Source organism: Gobius niger (genome assembly GCF_951799975.1).
Source record: "Gobius niger genome assembly, chromosome: 1".
Taxonomy (NCBI): Eukaryota; Metazoa; Chordata; class Actinopteri; order Gobiiformes; family Gobiidae; genus Gobius; species Gobius niger.
This window is the reverse complement of record NC_136852.1, coordinates 62919247-62940487: the sequence shown is the minus strand read 5'-3', so window position 1 is coordinate 62940487 and position 21241 is coordinate 62919247. Positions and strand designations below refer to the sequence as shown.

Here is a 21241-nt window from a genome sequence, read left to right as displayed (position 1 = left end):
ATGCCAGTGCAAAGCTTAATTTGAAAGCTAAGACCTACAAAACAGATGGCAACTTTTTTTGTCATTGAGTTTTTCTCACATCTTGTCGTATTTTTTAGTTTTTTAATTAATTAATGATATTTTTTTTTAATGCTATCACTTTTTTCTTCACTTTTTTATTACGTTTATGTTGAGTTATTGTCACTTTTTTGTCACATTTTTGTTGAGCTTTTGTCACTTTATTGAGTTTTTTGTCACATTTGACCAGCTTTTGGTTAGTTGGTTGAAATTAATCGATTATTTATTTTTCATCTAGATTTGAAAGTGTAGTCCGAATGAATTTTTTTTTTTTTTTTTTTAAATGGCATTTATACGGCAGATTTGGTAAATCCGTCAATAGGCATAGCAATCCAGCCAAATAATATAAAGTGATGATTATAATTTTGTCCTAGTGGGATCGGGATCACGCAGGCTGGAGACAGTGCAGTGTGGGCTTACTGATCTCGCGAGAGCGGCCCCTCACGGTGGAGCCTGGGCAATGCGATGCTGTTGCTGTGGGTTTGATTGACAGGAAACATGTCGGTGTGGTGGGAGCAAACCGGGATGCAGCTGCTGCCAAGGGATACAGGGAGTACCTCGCATCAGCACCTTTAAACAGCGGGCTGCGATGCGCCCCAACGCTGCTCTTTTGTTCGATGTAAATCCGAGGGCCAACCCATGGATGCTGAGGCGAACCGCGTAGCAGCCTGCCGCTCGCTCTCTTCACATTGTGTTTGATTTAGCTACAAGCAGAGACACCTTGATGAAACAGCAGGAACTACGAGCACTGTTGTTGCAATGGAGTCGACTGTGACACGGCTCAAACCGCGTCTGTAAACCCCACAACACCTCGCTCCATGGCGTTTTGCAGGTGTCCTCTCTGAAACACATCCTTATTTTTTTCCACTGGGGGGGGGGAGGGATTTATTTTATTTTGTTTTTGTTTTTTCTTTCAAAGTGCAAAGGGAAAATTACGACCATTGCTCGCAAACTATGAACGAGGAGATGACCAAAAGCGAGGAGCAGCATCTTAGTTTGCAGAAAGCCTTGCAGCAGTGCGAGTTGGTGCAGAACATGATAGACATAAGCATTTCTAGTTTGGAGGGTTTACGGACCAAATGTGCCACATCCAACGACTTGACACAAAAAGAGATCCGAACGCTGGAGGTAAGCACCGCACACTGGGATTCTGTTGTGCGTCTTCTTAGATCAAGTGGGGGGGGGGATCTGTTCTCTGTCGAGGTCACTATGTCTGTTGTTTGCCTGTCTCCCCCCCCCCTCTCCCCAAACAACCACCCCCAAGTGCCGTAATATGTGCCATCTGAGCTGTGTCTGTTGTGCAGTGCTATAAATCAGGGGGCTACGGGGCTGCAGTGGGCTGTTATAGACTTGCGCATTCTGCAGGTGGCGATGAGAAAAGGTTCCTCTTCTCCATCAGAATAAGATGAGAGGCAGCCGAGTCGATGCCGTGCTTTCAGTCCATCCCCTGTGTTCCAGTTTAGGCTGCGCATCTGTAGCTGTATTCGGAGCCAGGCCTAAACGTTATGCAAGGAGGCCACACATCACTCACTCAAATCAGCACATTTCCTTATCATGCTAAATTGGCCATTTGGGTATTCTGTAAATTGTGTTACGTAATAGTTTTTAGCCTATATTGCCGTTTGCTGGTGTTTGGGATCTTAAAATACGCTTCACTATAGCTGTGGAGCGGCCCCCTTACCAGTGAAAGCCCATCAAAACACATCATAAAGTGTGATAAGATGTCATTGACAACTGGCAAGAGTGCACAGCAGACACAGACCTGCAAGAATGCCCACATTGGTGAGATAAAAACAAATAGCATTAAGAGTGATAAGGCTGTCATAAACTCCGCGCTGAGTATATGTGTGCATGGGCCATCCCATCACAACACTCTTTACTCAAGCACTGGCAGAAATATAAAAGAGCCATCAAGTCCCACTAACCCTATTCTTAGAGCAATAATATTTACCTACATCGTCAAACAAATCGATGTTTCTCTCTCAAAAGGAGAGCATACGAGGCTTGTTAGTGCATCCAAGAAAACATATTGTAGTCTATTTGGTGGTTAGTTTGACCAAGAGTTGTTCAGGATGTACCAAACACACCACTGAAATGGTCTAAACTTGAGTCAAAGTAATAAATCACGTGTCTCCTTAATAAAAGCTTAGTCAGTGTTAGTTTATGTAGGTGCGGGACACGTCAGAGCTTTTTGCCTACTATTTCAATTCAATAAGTTTTTTGTGAACTGTTTGATGAGTGATGGACAGACGTATTATGACTCTGGGACAATATTATTGAGACTCCTAAGTGCTGCCTGCAGAGGACACAAGCAACGGAACAACGTGGTATTTGGCACTGTGCTCTGAAAGTTTACTTTGCAAAAGCCCAGTTGCCATATGGTTTATTATTGTGTTGTTGCAATTTATACCATAGGCGTAGAGTAGACTTACAAACTCAATTATTTCTGTTTGAGAGTTGTTCACATTGGGTTTGTTTGTTTGTTTGTTTTGGGAAGTAAATAAGAAGGCTTGTCCTCACATTGCTTAACTGTATTATAGGATCACAGGCACTGAAAAATAGATTCAAATCAGCATACAGGCAGGCTGGGTTAATGTGCAAATAATCATTTACAGAGTTATACTGTATAACAGGGGTAGGCAACCTCAGGCCAAATCTGGCCCTTGAGCATTTATCCTCTGGCTCCCAAGAGGATTTTGAAAATAATAAATACACCAAATTGTGATTTAAACACTTGTTGATACTCTGAGATGAGTGAGAACTGAAATATCATCAATTCCTGTAAAATTCCTGTAAAATTCCTCGAGAAACCCCTAAACCTTCTTTAGGTCCACATCCAGCATTAATTTGTAATACTGATATTGTTATTGCCATATATGCAAATGATCTATCTTTATCTTAATGATTTGTCACCAATTTGGACATGAATTGAATTGCTAAAAATTGTTTTGAGCTAAAGTCAATGCAAAGGTGATCTGAAATTATAGACATTTTTAGCTAAACCTACAGTGGAACGTACTTCGGACCATAAACTTGTGAAATGAATAAAGTCAGTCAGTGACATTTGGTTTATTGTCTGCTGGAATTAAATGCTTTTTAATGACATTTAAGGCATTTAATGTTTTTTCATGCTTTTTAATTCCAAGCAGAAACACTGATGAGTGTTGGTAAATGTGGTCATTATGACCATTATGACCAGGAAATGAATTGGCATGATCCAGCAAACTTGCCTCTGCTGTTTAATATATCTATATAATGAATGTTAATAACTGTATTTTTCATATACCTCTAATAAGCGTCACTTTATTCCTGATTTCCTTTTTACATTATAACAGTAAAAAGTAAAACCACTGTGCCACCACCAAATTCAGCTCAGCCTGTTTGGTTTTAATGTGATTCTCGCCACGTGAGTGTGACTGGCAGAAAGTGGACATAATACACCAGAGCCTGTTAGTCCATTTGTATCTGCTTCGAATTGTAACTAGATTAGTCTTTATTACTCTGGTTTAAATCTTTAGTTAACGTTCAAACCATGGTTAACCAGGCTTTGTTTGTTTCAAAATTGGTTGAAGCTTAAGCAGCAGTATTTGACCACAGCTACACCCATAGAGTAACATGTGGCCATTTTTAATATTTTTTACATAAGTGCTTGCATGTGGGCCTTCTATAATTCTTCGAGAGGAATAGACTACAGGCAGACAAATTAACCTTGAAATTATTGTCTGCAGTATTAGTGTCTTGTTGCTGTACTATAACTTTGACTTTGATTGGTTAAATGTTGTAGTAACATGTCTATCTTTGTTTCTCTTTCTTATGTAATTTTACTTTAAATATCATAGTAGTCAGTACTCAGTAGTTATTTTATTTAACAAGTTCCAGGGGTTGTGCAGGTAAAGCTTGTGGCCCTCTAGTGGCTATAAGTAGGCAGGAGTTACTTAGAGCTGAAGAGGGGAGGAGGACCAGAAGGAGCAAATAAAAACTTAAAGAGAGGATGATATTTTCGTGCTAATGTTTAATCCGTATTTTCCCATTAGTCACTTTGTCTACCTATTTTGTATCTACTTTAAAGTGATCGTCTGTAAGATTGGAAAGTTAGGAGAGTAAACAATCAACTTCCTCCCCTCCTGATTGGACCTGACAGGCCGGTTCACGGGAAAGCTCATCTCATTGGTCAAAATGAGAGCCCGGGGATTCTGATTAGTTGCTGAAATCAGAAAAGGGCCTTTAGATTAAAAGTATATATTATTATTTAATATTACATTAAGTATAGTCTATTGAATTAGTAAGATATTTCAACTCACAGACTATCACTTTAATGCTACTGATCTGTTACATATGGTCTGATATCAACAGGACAACTAGACCGATCCCTTTTGCTGAATAGGAGAATCCTATACTTATTTTTAACCTATGGTAGTTGTGCCTCGGGCTCAGATGAGGTGTTTTGGGTATTACACACTGAATTGCTCTTGCCAAAAGCTTCATCAGAAATAGCGCACACATATAGTGCATTTATGTCTACTTGGATGAGGAGGTAATACCGGTTTCCATTTATGTCATTATGCATTGTGAAGAGTCTCCCTTGGATACAGTGGGCACACATGATGAATCTTTGTCTGAAGGCTTTGTTTGTAGTTTCAAACACATGACGCACATGATGACATATGTTGTGTTTTTGCTTAAACACAATGTCACAGATTTGTAGTGGGGCCTTCTGTATTGTACACAGGAGACAGTGTTGTGAATACTGCTCATAGGTGTAACAGTCAGAGTCGCATTTTGACATGGAACTTCATGTTTGCCATGCACTGCCTTTGTAGAGTGTCAATCCAAAACGCAACAAATTCAGACCATGGATTGGATGGTTTGGTGCAAGACTTTGGGAAGTATTTAAAAATGCTGAGATGGAGGAGTTGAGATCCGGCCTACTTAACACCTCCACACACCTGGGTAATGGTTGTGTAAAGTAGGTGTCGGTTTTGGACTGTCTGCAACAATTACCCATAGCAATATTGCAATAAATGAGGCCTGCTATGAAACAGGAGCTATATGTTTTTCAATGTGAAGAAATTGATTTTGCAGTTATGTGGCCTGTGCACCTTACTGCCAAATAGTTGGGCAAAGCCATAGTAGCCCTAGGCTGGTTATACCAGGCCATACCTGTCTGTTATGTTGTTGTCAACGGTGACACAATTGTTGGCCTGTAAGATTGCAAAATAAGGAGAGAAATGTCCAAAGTAAATCAAGTGATTGGGCCTGAAAGCCACTCCTAATTTGTGAAATGAGGAGAGAGAAAGAAAGTTTTAAAGTAAATGATCAAGCTCTCTCACACTCTCCTGTTTGGACCCGGCTAGTTCATGCCTCCTCTCAGTGTAGGCATGGTGGCGCTCGTGCTTCACAGTAAGAAGATCCCAGGTTCGATTCTCACCTGGACGGGGCCTTTCTGTGTGGTTGTATGTTCTTTCCGTGTCTGCGTAGGTTTCCTCCGGTTGCCTTGTGTACAGAATGCGTGGTATAGATAAAGTTGCCTTGCCCCAATCACTAAAATATGTACAATAGGTTCCCCTCTGGGGCCAGGACTCCCCTGAAGAAGAGATTGTTAATCTCAGTGAGACTTTCATGGTTTAATAAATGTTAAAAACAAAAAATGGTCAAAGGGATGGCACTTCATGTCTGTGATCAGCAAAGGGAAACATCTAATTTTGTGTTGTGCATCAAATTGCTGACCCAGGCAGTCAGTTATATGCAATCTGTTAAATTTGTAACATTTATTTAAACTTACAGACATCACTTCAAGAAATACATTTTAATTTATTATAAAATATGTTTCATTTCAACATATGCAATGGTTAAATATAGTCAAGTAGTTACCAGGTTTGAGCTTCAACAGCTGGGTATATTGTATCTGCATCTCATCATTTTATCCAAGAAACTGACATTTCATGACTCTTGTTCTTTTGGTGCATATGGTGAATGAAGCTTTTCTCCAGTTGGCTGGACCTGTGATGACCGGTGAGCTGCTCTCATGCTCCGATGGCAGGATGCAGTGCTGGCACGGTACCACACTGTGATGCAGCTGGTCAGGATGCTCTCTTTGGTCCCTCTGTTGAAGATGCACATGATGGGGGCTGGGTTTCTAGCTCTTCTCAGTTTGTTAAGTTAAGTCAAGTTAAGTTATACTTGTGGAGAAAGTAGAGACGCTCATGACCCTTGCTGACCAGTGATGGAGTGTTTGTGGACCAGGACAGGTCCTCTGTGATGTGCACCCACAAACTTGGTGCAGACCACTGACTGTCAGAAGAGCATGCTGGATGTGAGAGAGAAATGGCTCAGTGCGCACCACGTGGCCAGGCTGCTCACCTCCCTCCTGTGGTTTGTCTCGTCTCCATTTCTGATGAGTGGGTTGAAAAATTCTGGAAATTCTCAACGGGAATTTATGGGAACAAGCGTGAATATATGGGAATTAACACAACTGAAGGTTACCTTTCATTAGAGACAATAAACTGAGGCAAAAAAAATGAGTTGATTTGTTACACTGAAATATCTCTCGCAGCAGAGATGAAAAGTCTCAAAGAAATAATCTTTGCTGTATATAATCACCAGGGTTTGAAGAGGACAGTGTTTTAGGTGTGTGGCCAGTACAAAGAAGAGCTGGAATGGAATAATAGACTCATTTCGTGTTTGTATCCATCTTGCATGTATTCATCAAGTGTGTGCAGTTTTACAATATTGTTTTAAAGTCTATAATTAAGGGTGGTTCTGTTTAATGCAGCTTTGTGTCAGACAGAGGCTCCATCCACTCCTCGTACAGTAATGATGATGATCTGAGATAGAGACATGAGAATTTAACCATTCGCTGTGTGACAAAACAAACTTTTTGTCCCACCACTCATTAGAAAAAGTATTAATTAGACCTGACGATATGGAGCCTCATAATACTTCGAGGTACATGTCAAATGCATGTTTTATGATTCAAAAACGTAATTAATGGGTAGCTGATAGTTCACCGACCCTACTGATGAGACCCACTAATGTTGTGTTGTTTGCAAACTTGATGAAGAGGTTTGAGCTGTGCTTTGGAGTGCAGTCATGGGTCAGCGGAGTGAACAGGGGGGTTACAAAATGAGGCCCGGGGGGCGATTGTGACCCTCAGTCTGAGGCAGTGTTAATTTAGTCGACTAAAATATTCAGTCATAATTTTAGTGAAAGTATTATTATTTTTTTTTAATGAAACTAAAACTTCGACTAAAATGTCATCGCCTAAATAATAGACTAAATATAAATGAAATGAAGAAGCTAAAATCATCCAAAGTTCCAATGACAATTTGAAAAAGCCTCATATCATGTAAATTCTCTGCCAAAGAATCAGCTCTGAGCTTTGTCCATGTGTGGGAAGCTCTATGAAGCAGAAGACCTTGATTAGATATGATTATAATAAATGTTATCAATGCAAAGGCGACTAAATTCTACCTAAAATGTACATGCAATTTTTGTCGACTAAAACTAGATTAAAATTGAAGAGAATTTTTTGACTAAATCTCGACTAAAATTCAATTACATTTTCTAAAACAAAATTAAAATATGTTGTCAAAATTAACACTGGTCTGAGGGTTTTTGTTGGCCCTCAGGCTTCTTGCTAAAATGACACAAAATCATCAAAGATGGTACTTTTTACTGGATTCTTGATTTTAACTTCAATAAGTAAAATTAGTGTGACATTAAGCTGACTTACGGTACATGGTTAAAACCAGCTAAAATCACTCAGTTGAATGTATCACTCTGCGCCGAACACCTTTGTAAATGTGTTCATCGGTGACAATACTTTGGACACCTCTGGTAGCAGGACAATTATCATTGTTGCCAACATTTGAAAGTTTTGTCTGATGCTATTGTTACTACTCCTAATGCTCTACTATTGTTGCTACTACTTTACAGTGAATAGTGCTCTTACCACTCATGAGCCAGGCCCGTTTATAATGATCGAGTATCCAGTTATCTTCTGGTCTGAATTTGTGTAGTCTATTTGATTTGTTCATTTTCCAGTAAATGTTACTTTGAAAACTTGAGTCTCTGTAACAGTTTCAACAAAAGTTGCAGTTCTGAGGCTCAGTGACCACATCTATGTCAGCGTTAAACCAGTTAAAGACAAACAACATAAATATATTATAACAGAGAAATTGATGGTAATTCTCACCATCATTCCATCCAGTGTTCTTGTTTATTAAAATATAAGGAGCATTAGTAAAGCCGCTGTAAACCAACACAGAGGCTAAGAGCTACTTGTGTATCTAGAGCTCCCACTGCTGTGGAAATGCTGTAATGCAACTGCAAAACTCTAGCCCTGTATATATTCTACTGCATGGGTACAGAGTTAGGAAATTTGAGGGTGCTACAATGCTGCTACAATTTACAGTCAGGAACATATATTGTAGACCTACAATTGCATATCTGACTGACTGAAACCTACCAAAGAAGAGCTGGAATGGAATAATAGACTGACTGACTGAAACCTATCCGTGCTGATAGGCGAGGAGTTTATTGAATATATTTGTTGACTGAAATCCCACATTCACCACATAAGCCGTCATTGCTATAATAATGTTGCCAAATAGGTGTAAATTGTAAATTTTTAGAAAAGTCCTTCCCACTGCTTATGTGTTTTATGTTTTGTTTGTTGTTGTTGTCTTACTGTAATTCTACAAATTGTAAAACAGTTTGGGAGAATGTCTTTTTGATAATGTGTTCCTTGTGTTCCTCTCAGGGGAAGTTGGTCAAGTACTTCAGCCGCCAGCTGTCCTGTAAGTGCAAAGTGGCCTTAGAGGAGCGCAGTGCAGAGCTGGAGGACTTCCCTCGCCTCGGACACTGGTTCCGCATCGTCAACCTGAGGAAGGAGGTCATAGAGGTCAGCCCCTTCTCTGTGCCTGCCATGGCGTTTACTTTCAAGTATTGAGGCCATATTATGCAACAAACCTGTCTCTATGGAACATCAGCAAACAGTATTTGCATGATGTAAAGTTAGGTTTGCAAAACATTAGGTCCAACATGACCTTTTCTTCATTTTTATTTTGAACTCATATTAACGTTTGCTTTTGTATATTCAGTCAATAACATTACATTTATTTTTTTCTGATCATTCTCAAAGTCGTATTATGCACTGAAATTTCCCAGTTTGATTATTATGTGAACTTTTATTATATATAATATATGATATAATATAAAATATTTTTTTATAATGTATTTTTTTAAGTTCAAGTCACTCTCAAGTCCTCAGGTTTTGTTTGAGTCCGAGTCACTCAGGACTATAGTCCGAGTGGAGTCAGACTCACTATGTTGTTCAAGTTCTTTAATATGAACCTCAAGACGAGTCAAAAGTCACTGCCTTTGAGAAAGTCAGAAATCAGAAGGTCTACGTCCCAGTTGGATCATGAGTCCCAGAAATTACTTGAAAAATGAGACTGACTCCGGGAGTCGAGTGCTACATCTCTACCTCCCACAGCCGATGATACTATTGGAATACTCGCCGTCTACTATTACTACTGCTGCAAATGGTAGGCTCCTACTTTTATAACTACTATAGCCTACTGGTATCACAGATACCATTAGTAATAGTAGTATTACTATTACTGCAAGTCCTTGCTTTGTCACAAATCATTCTCAGGTTATTGACCTAATGTTAAACTCAAGTCCAAGTCCTACGCTTTGAATTTTAAGTCCTTTCAAGTCAGTGAAAACTAAACTAATGCAGTCAGATTTGTTGGATACGCAATGGAGAAATTCATGCGTAAGAACACTCAGAGGGTGCAAATAGTCAGGAAAAATGTGCAACCAAAGAAGAACAGGGTGATTTGCAGGTGTCTGCATTATGAATTACAAAAATAAATTAAAATTGGGCCAAAAAATATAAATAACTAGTGGTGAGTGCAATCTACAGCAACAGCAGAGGTTGCTGCTGCTGACGGCTACCAATCTTCGGTCCCTCTAACACACACGACATTCACACATGCTGGTTTGGTGTCTTGCCCAAGAACACAACAACCAGTCCACACCAGCGGGAGCCAGAAATCAAACTACCAACCTTGCAATTGTAAGATTTTACCATCTGAGCCACTGTGGCATGTTCTGTTCCCCTTACCGCTTGCTGTAACTCCGAGTGAGTGAGTATCGTTAAAAGAAACTAGTATGGTGCAGCTGATAACTTCTGAAGGTCTCCTTCTGCTCTTCATCCCCTTTCACCCTGCGCTGTGCTTTTAAATAAAGCCTATGGGTCTTAAGTCCTTAATAAAACAAAACAAGGCAGAATTCAAAAACAGTTACTTGGTTGTCGTAGCTCAAGTAAATGCACTGGTGATACTCAGAGAAACAGTCTTTTATGAATACACATTGAAAGACACCCAGCATTACATTCAGCATTCCAGCTAACCCCGGGAACCGCCTTATTCTGCCATATTGTACACACAACATAAAGCATTTGTTGTGTCTGTAGGAGATGAGGCCGGGTGAGGTGACCCTGGAGGGCCTTCTGGTCATGAGCGAGGAGCAGGTGTGTGAGCTGCTTCAGAAGTTTGGTGCCAATGAAGAGGAGTGTGCCCGTCTCAATGCTTCGTTGTCCTGCCTACAAAAGGCTCAGCAGCTCGGTAAGACGCAAAATAAAAAAAATGTATCTATTCTTTTCTGATGAGTATATTTTGATTAAATACAGTATAATGAGTCATACACTATATCTTTGTTAGCCATAGATTAATTCAGATTATGATTTTCAGGAGCTGGTGTAGAAAAATACTATATTTGGTAATTATCAGCCTTCTATAGCAGACCCAGGCTGGAGCAGTGTTCAAATTGTACACCAGGTGGCATCAGAGACCACATTTGTAATTCCCGAGCAGTAAATCTCTTAAAAAATGTGGTAGCAATTGAAGTCTATGGAACATTTACGGCCACTGAGAACATACTGGAGAGAGAGAAATAAAAAAGGGACTTTACACAAAAACGATCAAACTCAAAGTTGTTGCTGATCTTTGACATGTCCAAGGGTGTAATGAATGGTCAAACCTATCCAAGCCCACTTTCACAATTTACAAATGGAAAATAGGCCAGTTTTTTGCTCTTTCACAAATATGCAAATATTTGTTTTTGCATATTGTCATTAAAAATGAGCAAGTAGTTTAGTAAAAAAGAAAAAAACATTTGGAAACCAAGGATAGAATAAGGGCTGTCTTTTCGAATGGTAAAAGGTTTTAACAGCAATTGAAATGGTTTGCACTTTCAATGAAAGCTCTGATCAGTTCCTCCCTGTCCGACTAAATTGCTCTGGTGGTCCCACTTTTTCAACTAATTGAGGGGGACCAGGTCCTAGACGAGATGTCAGCAGCATTGTCTTGTAATTATAGTAGTTGGCCAGAAGAGGGCAGTGATGCATCACAAACTAACCATGAAAAAAAAACAAGCTTTTGTACAACATTCAATAACAGATCTGTTTCTCCCACATACTCTCAAAGAAAGTACTGGAGCTGGGGTTTTGTTGTCATTAGCTGAAGCTTCTCTGTTTTTAATGCCCAACTACGTTATGAATAGCTTCATCAAAAGTAACGTGGAGTAAAGTAGGTTGTTGTACAACCCTAATCTGAGATGTTTAAATCAACTGATCTGAGTTTAGCTTAATTCGCTGTGCATGTCTTTTCCAATCGCCTTTCTCTCTGTTGATTGTCTATCATTTTTCATTCTTGTTCCTCCTCCTCCTTCTCCTCCTCCTCCTCCCTGTCCTTCAATGTGGCTCTCTGAAAGCGGGCTCCTGTCACACAAAGGCATTAAATGGCTCTCTAACAGTGGGCCAGCTGCATGTGTGAATACCCTGAGCAACATCACCTCAGTACCCAACCCTTAAGAGGCACTTTCAGCTTGGAGAATAACAATCTTCATATTCTCATGCAGATAGAGAGCACAGCGTCATCCTTTATGCCAAAACTGATGTTGTGTGTCGTAGCAACATATAACTTTCACTGTTGTGAAACTCAAAACCAGCTAATAATACCAACCAATGCTCTTTGTGATAATCCAGACATTTACAAAGCTAGTCAGTTTGTCTACGTATGACCTAAGTAAAGCAAGCAACATCACCATGGAGACGATCTGATGATCCCAATCTCCCAGGAAAGTTATATGAGTCCAGTTTCAGGAGCTCAACATGTTTTTTTAACTTAATTTTTCACCCAAAAAAATACCTATCCTTTTAAAACGATACTTGGAGTTCATTGGTTGGTGAAATGTAACACAGTGTGGGTAAAAGGAAGCATTTCTATTAAAAGTATGCAAAGCAAACATGTGAGCAGTGTGAGGATTTTGCAGATTTATGGTAATCCCACGAGCAGATGTTGTACCATTTTGTGAGTCATATACGGAATTAAGATGAGATTGGCAAACATGTGCATCTGGAGAGTACGTGAATGTATTTTATGGCAGGGTAAAGAAACTAATTAGAAAGTTGATTCCTCCAGTCCACAAGATGCAGTGAGGATGAGTCATACAATCTAGAAGCAGGCGGGCGCTTTTTGTGCCACAGTATATGCACATTATCCAACCGCATGCGCTCACACAGAGGCACTTGTTCTAATATTTTTCTTGTACGTGACTCCTCTGTTTGTTCAGCGGATGGAGCTGACCTTATGATAATCTCTTCTTAGTGGCGCATATTGTGGCAGAATACATTTAAATAAAAAGCTCAAAGGGCTGTCATCTACGTACATTACGAGACATCTAATTGGCTCCTAATGGCAGAAACATTAAAGACAAGAGAAGAGAGGTTGATCGAAGGAGGAAAGCTTGAAAATGAAGCACTGAAACTGCGGGAGGTGAAATCGGAAAGTAGCCACATTGAGAGGAGAAAGAAGTATGGTGACGAGGCATTGACCGGATCCCGACAGCCATCTTCCTGAGCTCTAGGTGGTCCTTATTGGCTGTTAACTAATTAGCAGAGTGTAACTTTGAGTCCCACTGATTACTCTGCAAGGAAGCCCACAGCTCCTCAAAGTCAAGAGAGATTAAACAAGAACATCGCTTCTATTGAACACAGGCGCTGCCCTTTCTCCAAATCCTGTTTATAGTGGCAGTGAGATGGAGCGGCTAACGTCTCTGTGGCATTTCCCTGCCATTTAGCCCAAGGAAGCCACACATCTCGGGGTAATTAGTCCAATTATGAGGCTGTTATCTTCTTTGCTCAAAGCATCGCCACATGTTACGATCGCCCCGGTTAATGGAGTCTGGGTGGGCCATTTGCCTTTATCACTGGAGATGACAAGTTCACAGTGATTCAGCCACATTGTTTTCGCCACCCACCAACGAGAAAGGAGATTAATTGCAACATGATCAAAATAAATAAATAATGAATACATGCAAACATGCAATTTTAATGGTCACACCTAGAAATGTGTAAAGGCTGCCTTTAATTTGGTTTTATAATGTCCTCTGGAAATGGTAAACTACCTGGTCTCCATCACATCTTGTTATTTGTCTTCTTTATTCTGAAAATGTAATTGTTTTTTTTTTGTATAGGTTTAGCCGTTTATATTCCAGACTTTTCTAACAACAATAGCCATAAGGAAACACCCTTGATTAGGTTTATTAGCGCCCATAGGTAGATTTGCCTTAAGCATTGGTCTAGCATGGTGTTTAAGTGCATTTGACACATTAAACCCATTTTTTGCTAAAAAATAGTTAACACAATTATGTTTAAGATTTTGCTTAAAATTGTACCCAACTTTCTTTAGTTTGACCATTTTTGTGTTGTTTATAGTTTCACTTCCTTATTGGACACTGCAGGAAGTGACACACATAGAGGACAACCATTTTAAACTGTTGCAGTGCCAACTATGTTATACAGATCGTGTCATACAAGGGGGCGTGGCCTCACCGAGAGGGACAATAGAATATTTTAGGAAACACAGTTTTTCCCTTTTTTTTGTGTCATTTTCTGCCGAAATGTAAACATATTTATCACATACAAATAAAGTCAAGTCTAAATTGGGTCCATATGGATGTTTATTCACAGCAGATTGTTCAGTAGAAGCAAAAAAAAGAAACGGCAGTCATTGCTAGCACTAGCTAGTGTTAGCATTAGCACAATGCTCACGTGAAGCATCATGTTAGCATTCTCCGTTATTTATGTTATTATGGGCTGTTGAACTACTTTACTCCTCCCCATGTCTTTATATCTTTATTTACGGTAGTAGAAAACTATATTCATAATTTAGCATTTGCAGTTTTTGAATAATTAAAGAAAGTTTAGATTTTTCTCAAAATTGTTTACCCCTTTACTGTTTTCAAACATGACCATATATGAGCAATTCTAGAGATGCAACTGTTATGGACCTTTATCTATGCAAATAAAAATAACCTTTCTGCCCAACATTTCTTCATCAATTTGCTGCTTCACTGAAATAAAATCATTATTTACTTAAAACAAATTCATTCATCTAAATAAGTCATATTGTCAAAAGCATTAAAACCTGTCCTATGCACTTTAAGTACATTACAAAAACAGACACAAGCTTGCTCACAGATGGACACGAGCATTATTATCTCCCCAGATCCTAGCTAAAGATTGAAAGTCTATTTCAAAGTCAATATAACATGGGGGAGTGAAACATCGGCGTCTTTTTAAATGTTGTTTTCATTTTACTAGATTGAACTAAATGTTCTCACATTTGGTTGAACATTAAACTTGATCAGTGTTTCTCATTGTTCTGTTAAAATAAATAACATTTCCTTATTATACTTAGTTTGATTTTAAGGAAGTGAAAGTAATCATGCAAAAAGAAATGAATGTTCAAATCAAAGGTCAAATTAGTTGCATAGTAATTCAAGTATACAATATTAAATGGCCACCCATGTGTCCTTGCGAGCTCTGATTACTTCAGCTCCCCTCTGGAATCTCATTCTCAATTCTGCGAACTCCTCTGGGGCAGTTGATTAGATTTCGCATGGGGTCAAATTGAACTTCCTTTATTCGTTCTTTTTTTTGCCCAGCGCTAGTATCATCAGTTCATTGTGTTTGTTTTAAAATTGTTTGTCCGTGTTGTAACTCTTTCTCTTTCTTAACTTCCCCCAGCGTCCTCTTGTGTCGTCATCTTCATGTCATTCAGAAGGGTTAGAATCCGTCAGATGTGGGGGTTCAGGGACAGTGAGTGCAGGCACAGCTTGAGTGGAGAGGCCCTACTGACTAATATCCAGGGTGTTAATTACAATGGTGTGCTGCTGACAGGTTGTGTAAGCGTAAGAGGAATCGAAAAGCAGTGTGTCGAACAATATTTTGAAGCTGTAAAACAGAAATGACCGTCATGCATAATTACCAAAGTAATACAATTATATCCCTCACTTTGTTTTTAATCCAGTCCACAGTGGCCCTTAATAATCCTTTATAAAAACACTGGAAAAAGATAGAAGTTGTTCAACTTTAATTATACAAAATACCTCCTAGACCAGGGGTGGGCAATTAATTTTCATAAGGTGCCACATGAGAAGCCTGAATTGAGTCGGACTGTCGCACCAACAATAACTCAAACCTATATCGGGATATATGTATAATAGATGGGGAGTGTGTCGTCGGGGTCCATAAACAAAAGCTCCAAAATAAAAAAAAATGTTTGATTGGGAAAATACTTTGAGGACTTTTTTTCATTTAAAGGAATAATAATGAGCCCGACAGGACTGTAGCCTCATAAAAACGTCTTACACTTATTGCACTTTACAAGCCTGTGTCACAAGTCTCTGCTACATTGTAGTCAATATTCATTCACTCCACACTCCATGGTAGTAAGTTACTATTGTAGCCACAGCTGCCCAGGGGCAGACTGTCCATTTCACAGATGGAATTCTTTCCTTTTATTCTTTTTAATCTGCGCCCTAGTGGCTGGAGTGAGCATTCTGGTAATTTAAAAAAAAAATCATAACTCCGAATAGGAATGGGCTAGAGACTTACTTTTTTTTTTTTTACATACTTGAATTTATGCTCCATAAGTTGTGGCTCTATTTTGCCCAGGTCTGTCCTAGACTCACACAGGAGATCAAATCAGTGTAAATGCAGCTAAAAACAATAGCTGCTCATTGGCACATGAGCAGTTTGAGAAGGAGAAAGACTGATCATTCAGGATTATTCCAACAAGGAAAAAGTCCTGGTGTGACTTTTTGTCATGCCAACATCAGAACATGGATAAGGGGAGTAAACATTTTTTTTATACTTTAGTTGAATACATTATTAAAGGTAAAGGTACATTTTAATTCACATTTTCCTAGTACACTGGGTTTTACAAGAATCTGCGGGGAGCACCGTTATAGTTTATTTCCAACTTTTTAATAGAAACTATAGAGCATATAGCCATGTGTTTGGATATGTATATCAGTGAAGTCCCTAGGGAATTTTTGTATTTTTTTTCAAAACAATGACTGTAGGATTTTAGCCTTCGGCTCCTGTGATTCTCCTGAGACATTTTGTAAGAAATGTTTGCTGAGGGTCTTAAGATGTTGCAGGAGCTGGTGTTTGAAGATGTTTAAAAAAAAATATATATATACATTTTGTTCCTTGGAGACAATGTCACCAGGAAGAAAAATAATGACACACTCGGGTGAAGAAAATGGCATAGATTGCAGGGTAGTTGTGTAACATTTGCATAAATAGTGGTTTGCGGTCAGCAGCTCTACAGAAGATTGTGGGGTCAATCCGAGTCAAGCTTGAAAAACAGCATCTGCTGATCAATTCAACCAATATGGTGCTTTGTCTGCTGAATAACCTCTTTGATATGCATAGCTGCAGAAGGATAGTATGGTATTGCAAACCTTTTCAGCTGTGTCTCTGTTCAATCAATAAACATTCTTTTTGTGTCTTTCTAAAGAACAACTGGAGGAGGATAAATTGCACAATGACGGAGGTAAAGTACTGTCTATCTGAACTCCACAGCACTTGATTTCACCACATTCCTTGTTTTTTAACCATTCATCTTTAAGTTTACTTTGAGAGATGTGCGATTGATGAAGTGATGACTCATTCTCTTTGAGTTGTTTTGACTTTTCTCCATGTTTTGGTCCCTTCAGTCATGCAAAAATACGTGTATCAGTGTCATAGTGTGGTTCAGTTCTGCTGCTAGGATGACTTTAGTAATGCAACATCTACTGTATTTTGTTACATTGATAAATTCCCTTTTGGTAGCACTTTGTTTTACACTACCCTTGATACATTGTACCTTACTAAATTTAGTACAGTGTAATGGGCTTTGTAACGATGTGTAATAAGTTGTACCTATGGGTAAGATACACAATGGAATAATATGTATTTGTAGTTTTGTAGGTACATAAGGTATTAAGACATAATTCTAACTCTAAACCTAACCTTAAAGGGACTATACAGAGTTTTAAAAAGATAAAACTAAGTATTTTCATCCCCCTACATGTTCCAGCCATGTCCTAATGTGTAGAATGAGCCCAGACCTGTTCACAACTGCCTCTAAAATCCTGCACTGTCACTCAAAATGTTGTTACTTCAGGTCCGAATTGCCGTCATGCACGAGCTTAGACTGCAGTTACAAGTATGACCTGAGGTGGCAGTAGTGAGCATAAAATGACCAACTTGCATCTAGTCTCTTTAAGCTCTAACCCTCGGGGTCTCATCATGTCCTTTTGCATTTTGTACTTACAAAGTACTCATACAAGTTATTCCATTATTACAGATTGTTACAGAGCACATTACATTGTACTAAATTTAGTTAGGTACAATTTATCAAGGTACTGTAAAATAAAGTGATACCTCACTTTTATCTTATTATGTTATGTGTTAATAGGTGGCTCAAATAAAAGTGGTGTTCATCTGTTCTCTTCACAGGGAACCAGACCAAGCAGGACTGGTCCATCCAATGGCCGGCCACTGAAACGGGGAAAGAGACCCCTACATTGTGTCAGCCTGAAGCTAGTCAGTGGATCCGCTTCCAGCTTTCCCAAAGCCCTAAATTCCAGTCCAAGTACAGCCAGCACATGTGCCACAGCCCCCAGGCCGTACCCTCATCGCTGTTCGCCGACCGGCTTACAGTGGACAGTCCGACACTGGGACTGCCCCCTTTGGACTCTGGACACCGCTCCCTGCCCCCCTCCCCTCGACAGAGACATTTTGGCCACACCCCTCCAAGGACTCCGCTGGTGGTCAACACCATGACCCCCCCTGGCACCCCCCCACTAAGGAGACGCAACAAGCTGAAGGCTCCAGGAACACCACCTCCACCCAGCCGAAAACTCATTCACCTGCTGCCCGGCTTCACCGCTCTGCACCGCAGCAAGTCCCATGAGTTCCAGCTGGGCAATCGAGTGGACGACACGCAGACGCCAAAGTAAGCCACTGCACACGCGCTTTTAAAAACAGAGTAAGAGTACAATAGTTTCAAAAGCAATCATACACATGAGTCACAGCCTAAGCATCATGCACGCAAGACTGAGCTGTGCTGTCTGGTTCAACAAACTCGATCAGAGTCCCCCAAAGTCTGTTGTTGACAAACTTCAGGCATTTGTCCAGATGCTTTTATGGCCTTGTGATTCACGATAACCTGTATTTTTCCATTTTTAGTCATTTTTTGTTTTGTTGTCTTTGCTTGTCTTTATATTCCCACAAGGTTTTCTGTTATTGTTTGTTCCATAACCAGTAAACAAACTCGAGGAAAACATGAGGAAGGTTTTGGTTTTGTGCTTACAGTAGTAGCTCTAAACTGTTTCCAAAATGCTTATAAAAGTGCATATGGGGAACACTAATTCCACCTTTGGAATTTTATAATTAGACCTCATTTTTCCATAAGTTGTGTGTTCTTACAGCTAGTTTGATTTAATTTCATTCAGTCTTAATTGCGCAGGGGAGAAAAAAAAGACCTCACCAAGAGTTCCATGTGCTTCGTGCTGCATAACTTCCGTGCTGCCAATCCGATTAATTCTTAGGGGGACCTGATGAGCTACGCTGAAGCAGCAGGCAGTGGGTGCGGGCAGATAAGGGGCCCTGGGCTGAGTTCCTGACCGGCCATGTCTGCGTCTGGTGCTATGCTGATCCGATTTAGCCACAAACAGGAACCAGAGTCAGCCTCAGGAGACTGGCGCTCATTTTGATAATGCCATTAGATGACAGTGCCCTATCACCGCTACATGTGGTTAAGTTAATATTTGAAAGTTTGTCCTGTGCTTTCGCAATGGGCATCTGGGCAGTTGTGTGTTTGCCTGTGGACAAAGCCCTGTCCCTCACACGGCTGTCTGCGTGGCTCCGTGGGCGCTTACAGGCACAATGCGGAGTGGATCATTGCGGCGGAGAATAGTTCGAAACGGCATTAGAGAATTGATTACCGGTCCCTGAGCACTGATATTCTGCAGGCAAGGACCTCAGCTCCTCTAATCAATGATCTGTTTGTGTCTGGAAATGTCGCCACTCATCGAGGGAGAGCGGCTCTGCTGAAATCTTCAGAGAGCCAAGTGTCTCTCATCAGAATTGGTTGAAAGGAGCGGGAAAGTGTCGAGTTGTTATTGCAGCGGCATGACTGGCATGGCCTGGGTTCAGATGACATCACAGCATGCTTTTCTCTTGTAGTTTTTGGGGATGGGGCTAACGAAATTACAATTGTTTTTGCTTTTTTTGTTTTTCAAATGTGTTTGGACAAATGTGAGATAACTGACCTTGGTGTTTGTATAGATAACCAGGTTCAGACATGTGCAGGATGTCACTTTGTCAGTTTCTTGAAAAACAATGCAGTACCATATAATCCAAATAATAATACAACAGTGACTTTTTTTTTTTATTAAACAAGTAACAGAGAGCCACGAAATTCATCTTTAGCTTTGAGCCGGCGCATGTTTGTGATGGAGCAAGCTGAAAAGAACAAATTGCTGCTCTTAGAGACTGTTTTCTTTGCTGAAAGTTTTGATAAATAAACCACCCAGGACAACGATTGTAGGTGACGTGATGTTCCCGGACTGAAAAACATGTGCCATCCTGGAGTGATTTGTGTTTGGCTTTTTTTATTTTTTGTTTTGGTTTGGGGGGGTCGGCAATTTACCGTACTGTGAACTTTAAAGGTGCATTATCGAACTTTTTATGTGAAGAATGTTGTTGTTTTTTGGGGGTTTTTGTGTGCATATTTGACCTTTCAGTGCGGCTGCTTTCAGTGCGGCTGCTTGAGTTGTTATCATGGCGCCTTTACTTTCCATCACAGTAATGATGCTCCATACAGCCAATGGGTCACAAAAAGGTCAATGTAGTTGTCTTTTTAGTTGCATAATGCAACTTTAAAAGAGCAGGCCACCCTTTTTCTGTACTGAGATATGTTCTTATCTGAGCTTAGACGAGTTGATGCGCTGTATGTTCCAAACATGTCTCCTCTATGGGGCCCAACGGGGGTGAAGTTAGAAGCGACCAAGCTGTGCTCCTAAGGTGTTATTACGCCTTACAATATAGTACCCCTTTTTATCCGCTTAGGCAATCAACATGTTTAATTTTGTGTAACTATATTTGGATCATGTAACTACTCACGTAACTGTATTTAAATAGGGAAAATATGGAAGAGCTTGATCGCTTCTAAGCACAAAGACCAGACAGGTACACAGCAACTTTTCTAAGCTCAGGTAAGAACATATCAGTAAGTATTAGTATTCCTTTAAGAAAACTAATAAATCAAAATCAGTCACTTCTGCAAGCATGGTTATGTATCTGATGATAAGTTCTGCAAAATGATGGGCAGCAGGTTTGCCTCACAGCGGAAGGTTGTAGGTTTGATGTCAGGCCAGGTGGGCCCCCGTGTGGCGTCCTTGTGGCCCCGTGTGGCGTTTACAAGTTCTCGCTGCTTAGGCTTCAATTTCCCCCTACCACTACTGGACATACATTAGGGAGGAAGAACTCTGAAATAGAGAATGTGAATCTGAATGGAACTTTCCTGGTTAAATAAAGGTCAAATGAAAAGGTTCCTGTTAAATTAGATTGTACCAAATGAAATACCAGACCACAAAAAAAAAAAAAAAACATCTGTCCCTGCCTGCATACAACTTATAACTAACTTATTATTTTTTGTGCTGATTGCATTGCACTTCCTGTAACAAAACTAAATCAAACAAATGAAATAAACCATTTCCAAAATTTCTCACCATTACTTGACATATCTCAAGTATGGTTTCCCACATTGGCAAC

General features: G+C 39.9%; 2 protein-coding genes across 3 annotated transcripts in view; one reads left to right on the top strand and one right to left on the bottom strand.

Annotated features, from left to right (window-relative positions):
* The window catches only part of pebp1 (phosphatidylethanolamine binding protein 1), a 136991-nt gene that overhangs the window by 16143 nt on the left and 99607 nt on the right, over nt 1-21241 (bottom strand). The gene's annotated exons all lie outside the window — the stretch shown is intronic.
* ksr2 (kinase suppressor of ras 2) overlaps nt 483-21241 on the top strand; it is a 79383-nt gene continuing 58624 nt past the window's right edge. The window contains exons 1-6 of one of the 2 annotated variants that reach the window (XM_079572250.1): nt 483-889; nt 977-1185; nt 8819-8959; nt 10541-10691; nt 16938-16973; nt 17921-18419. In XM_079572250.1, the coding sequence (XP_079428376.1) occupies nt 1012-1185; nt 8819-8959; nt 10541-10691; nt 16938-16973; nt 17921-18419 (1001 nt within the window). In that variant the 5' untranslated portion in view covers nt 483-889; nt 977-1011. Of the gene's footprint in view, nt 1186-8818; nt 8960-10540; nt 10692-16937; nt 16974-17920; nt 18420-21241 lie in introns of both variants that reach the window. The other variant, XM_079572251.1, reaches the window with a different exon arrangement.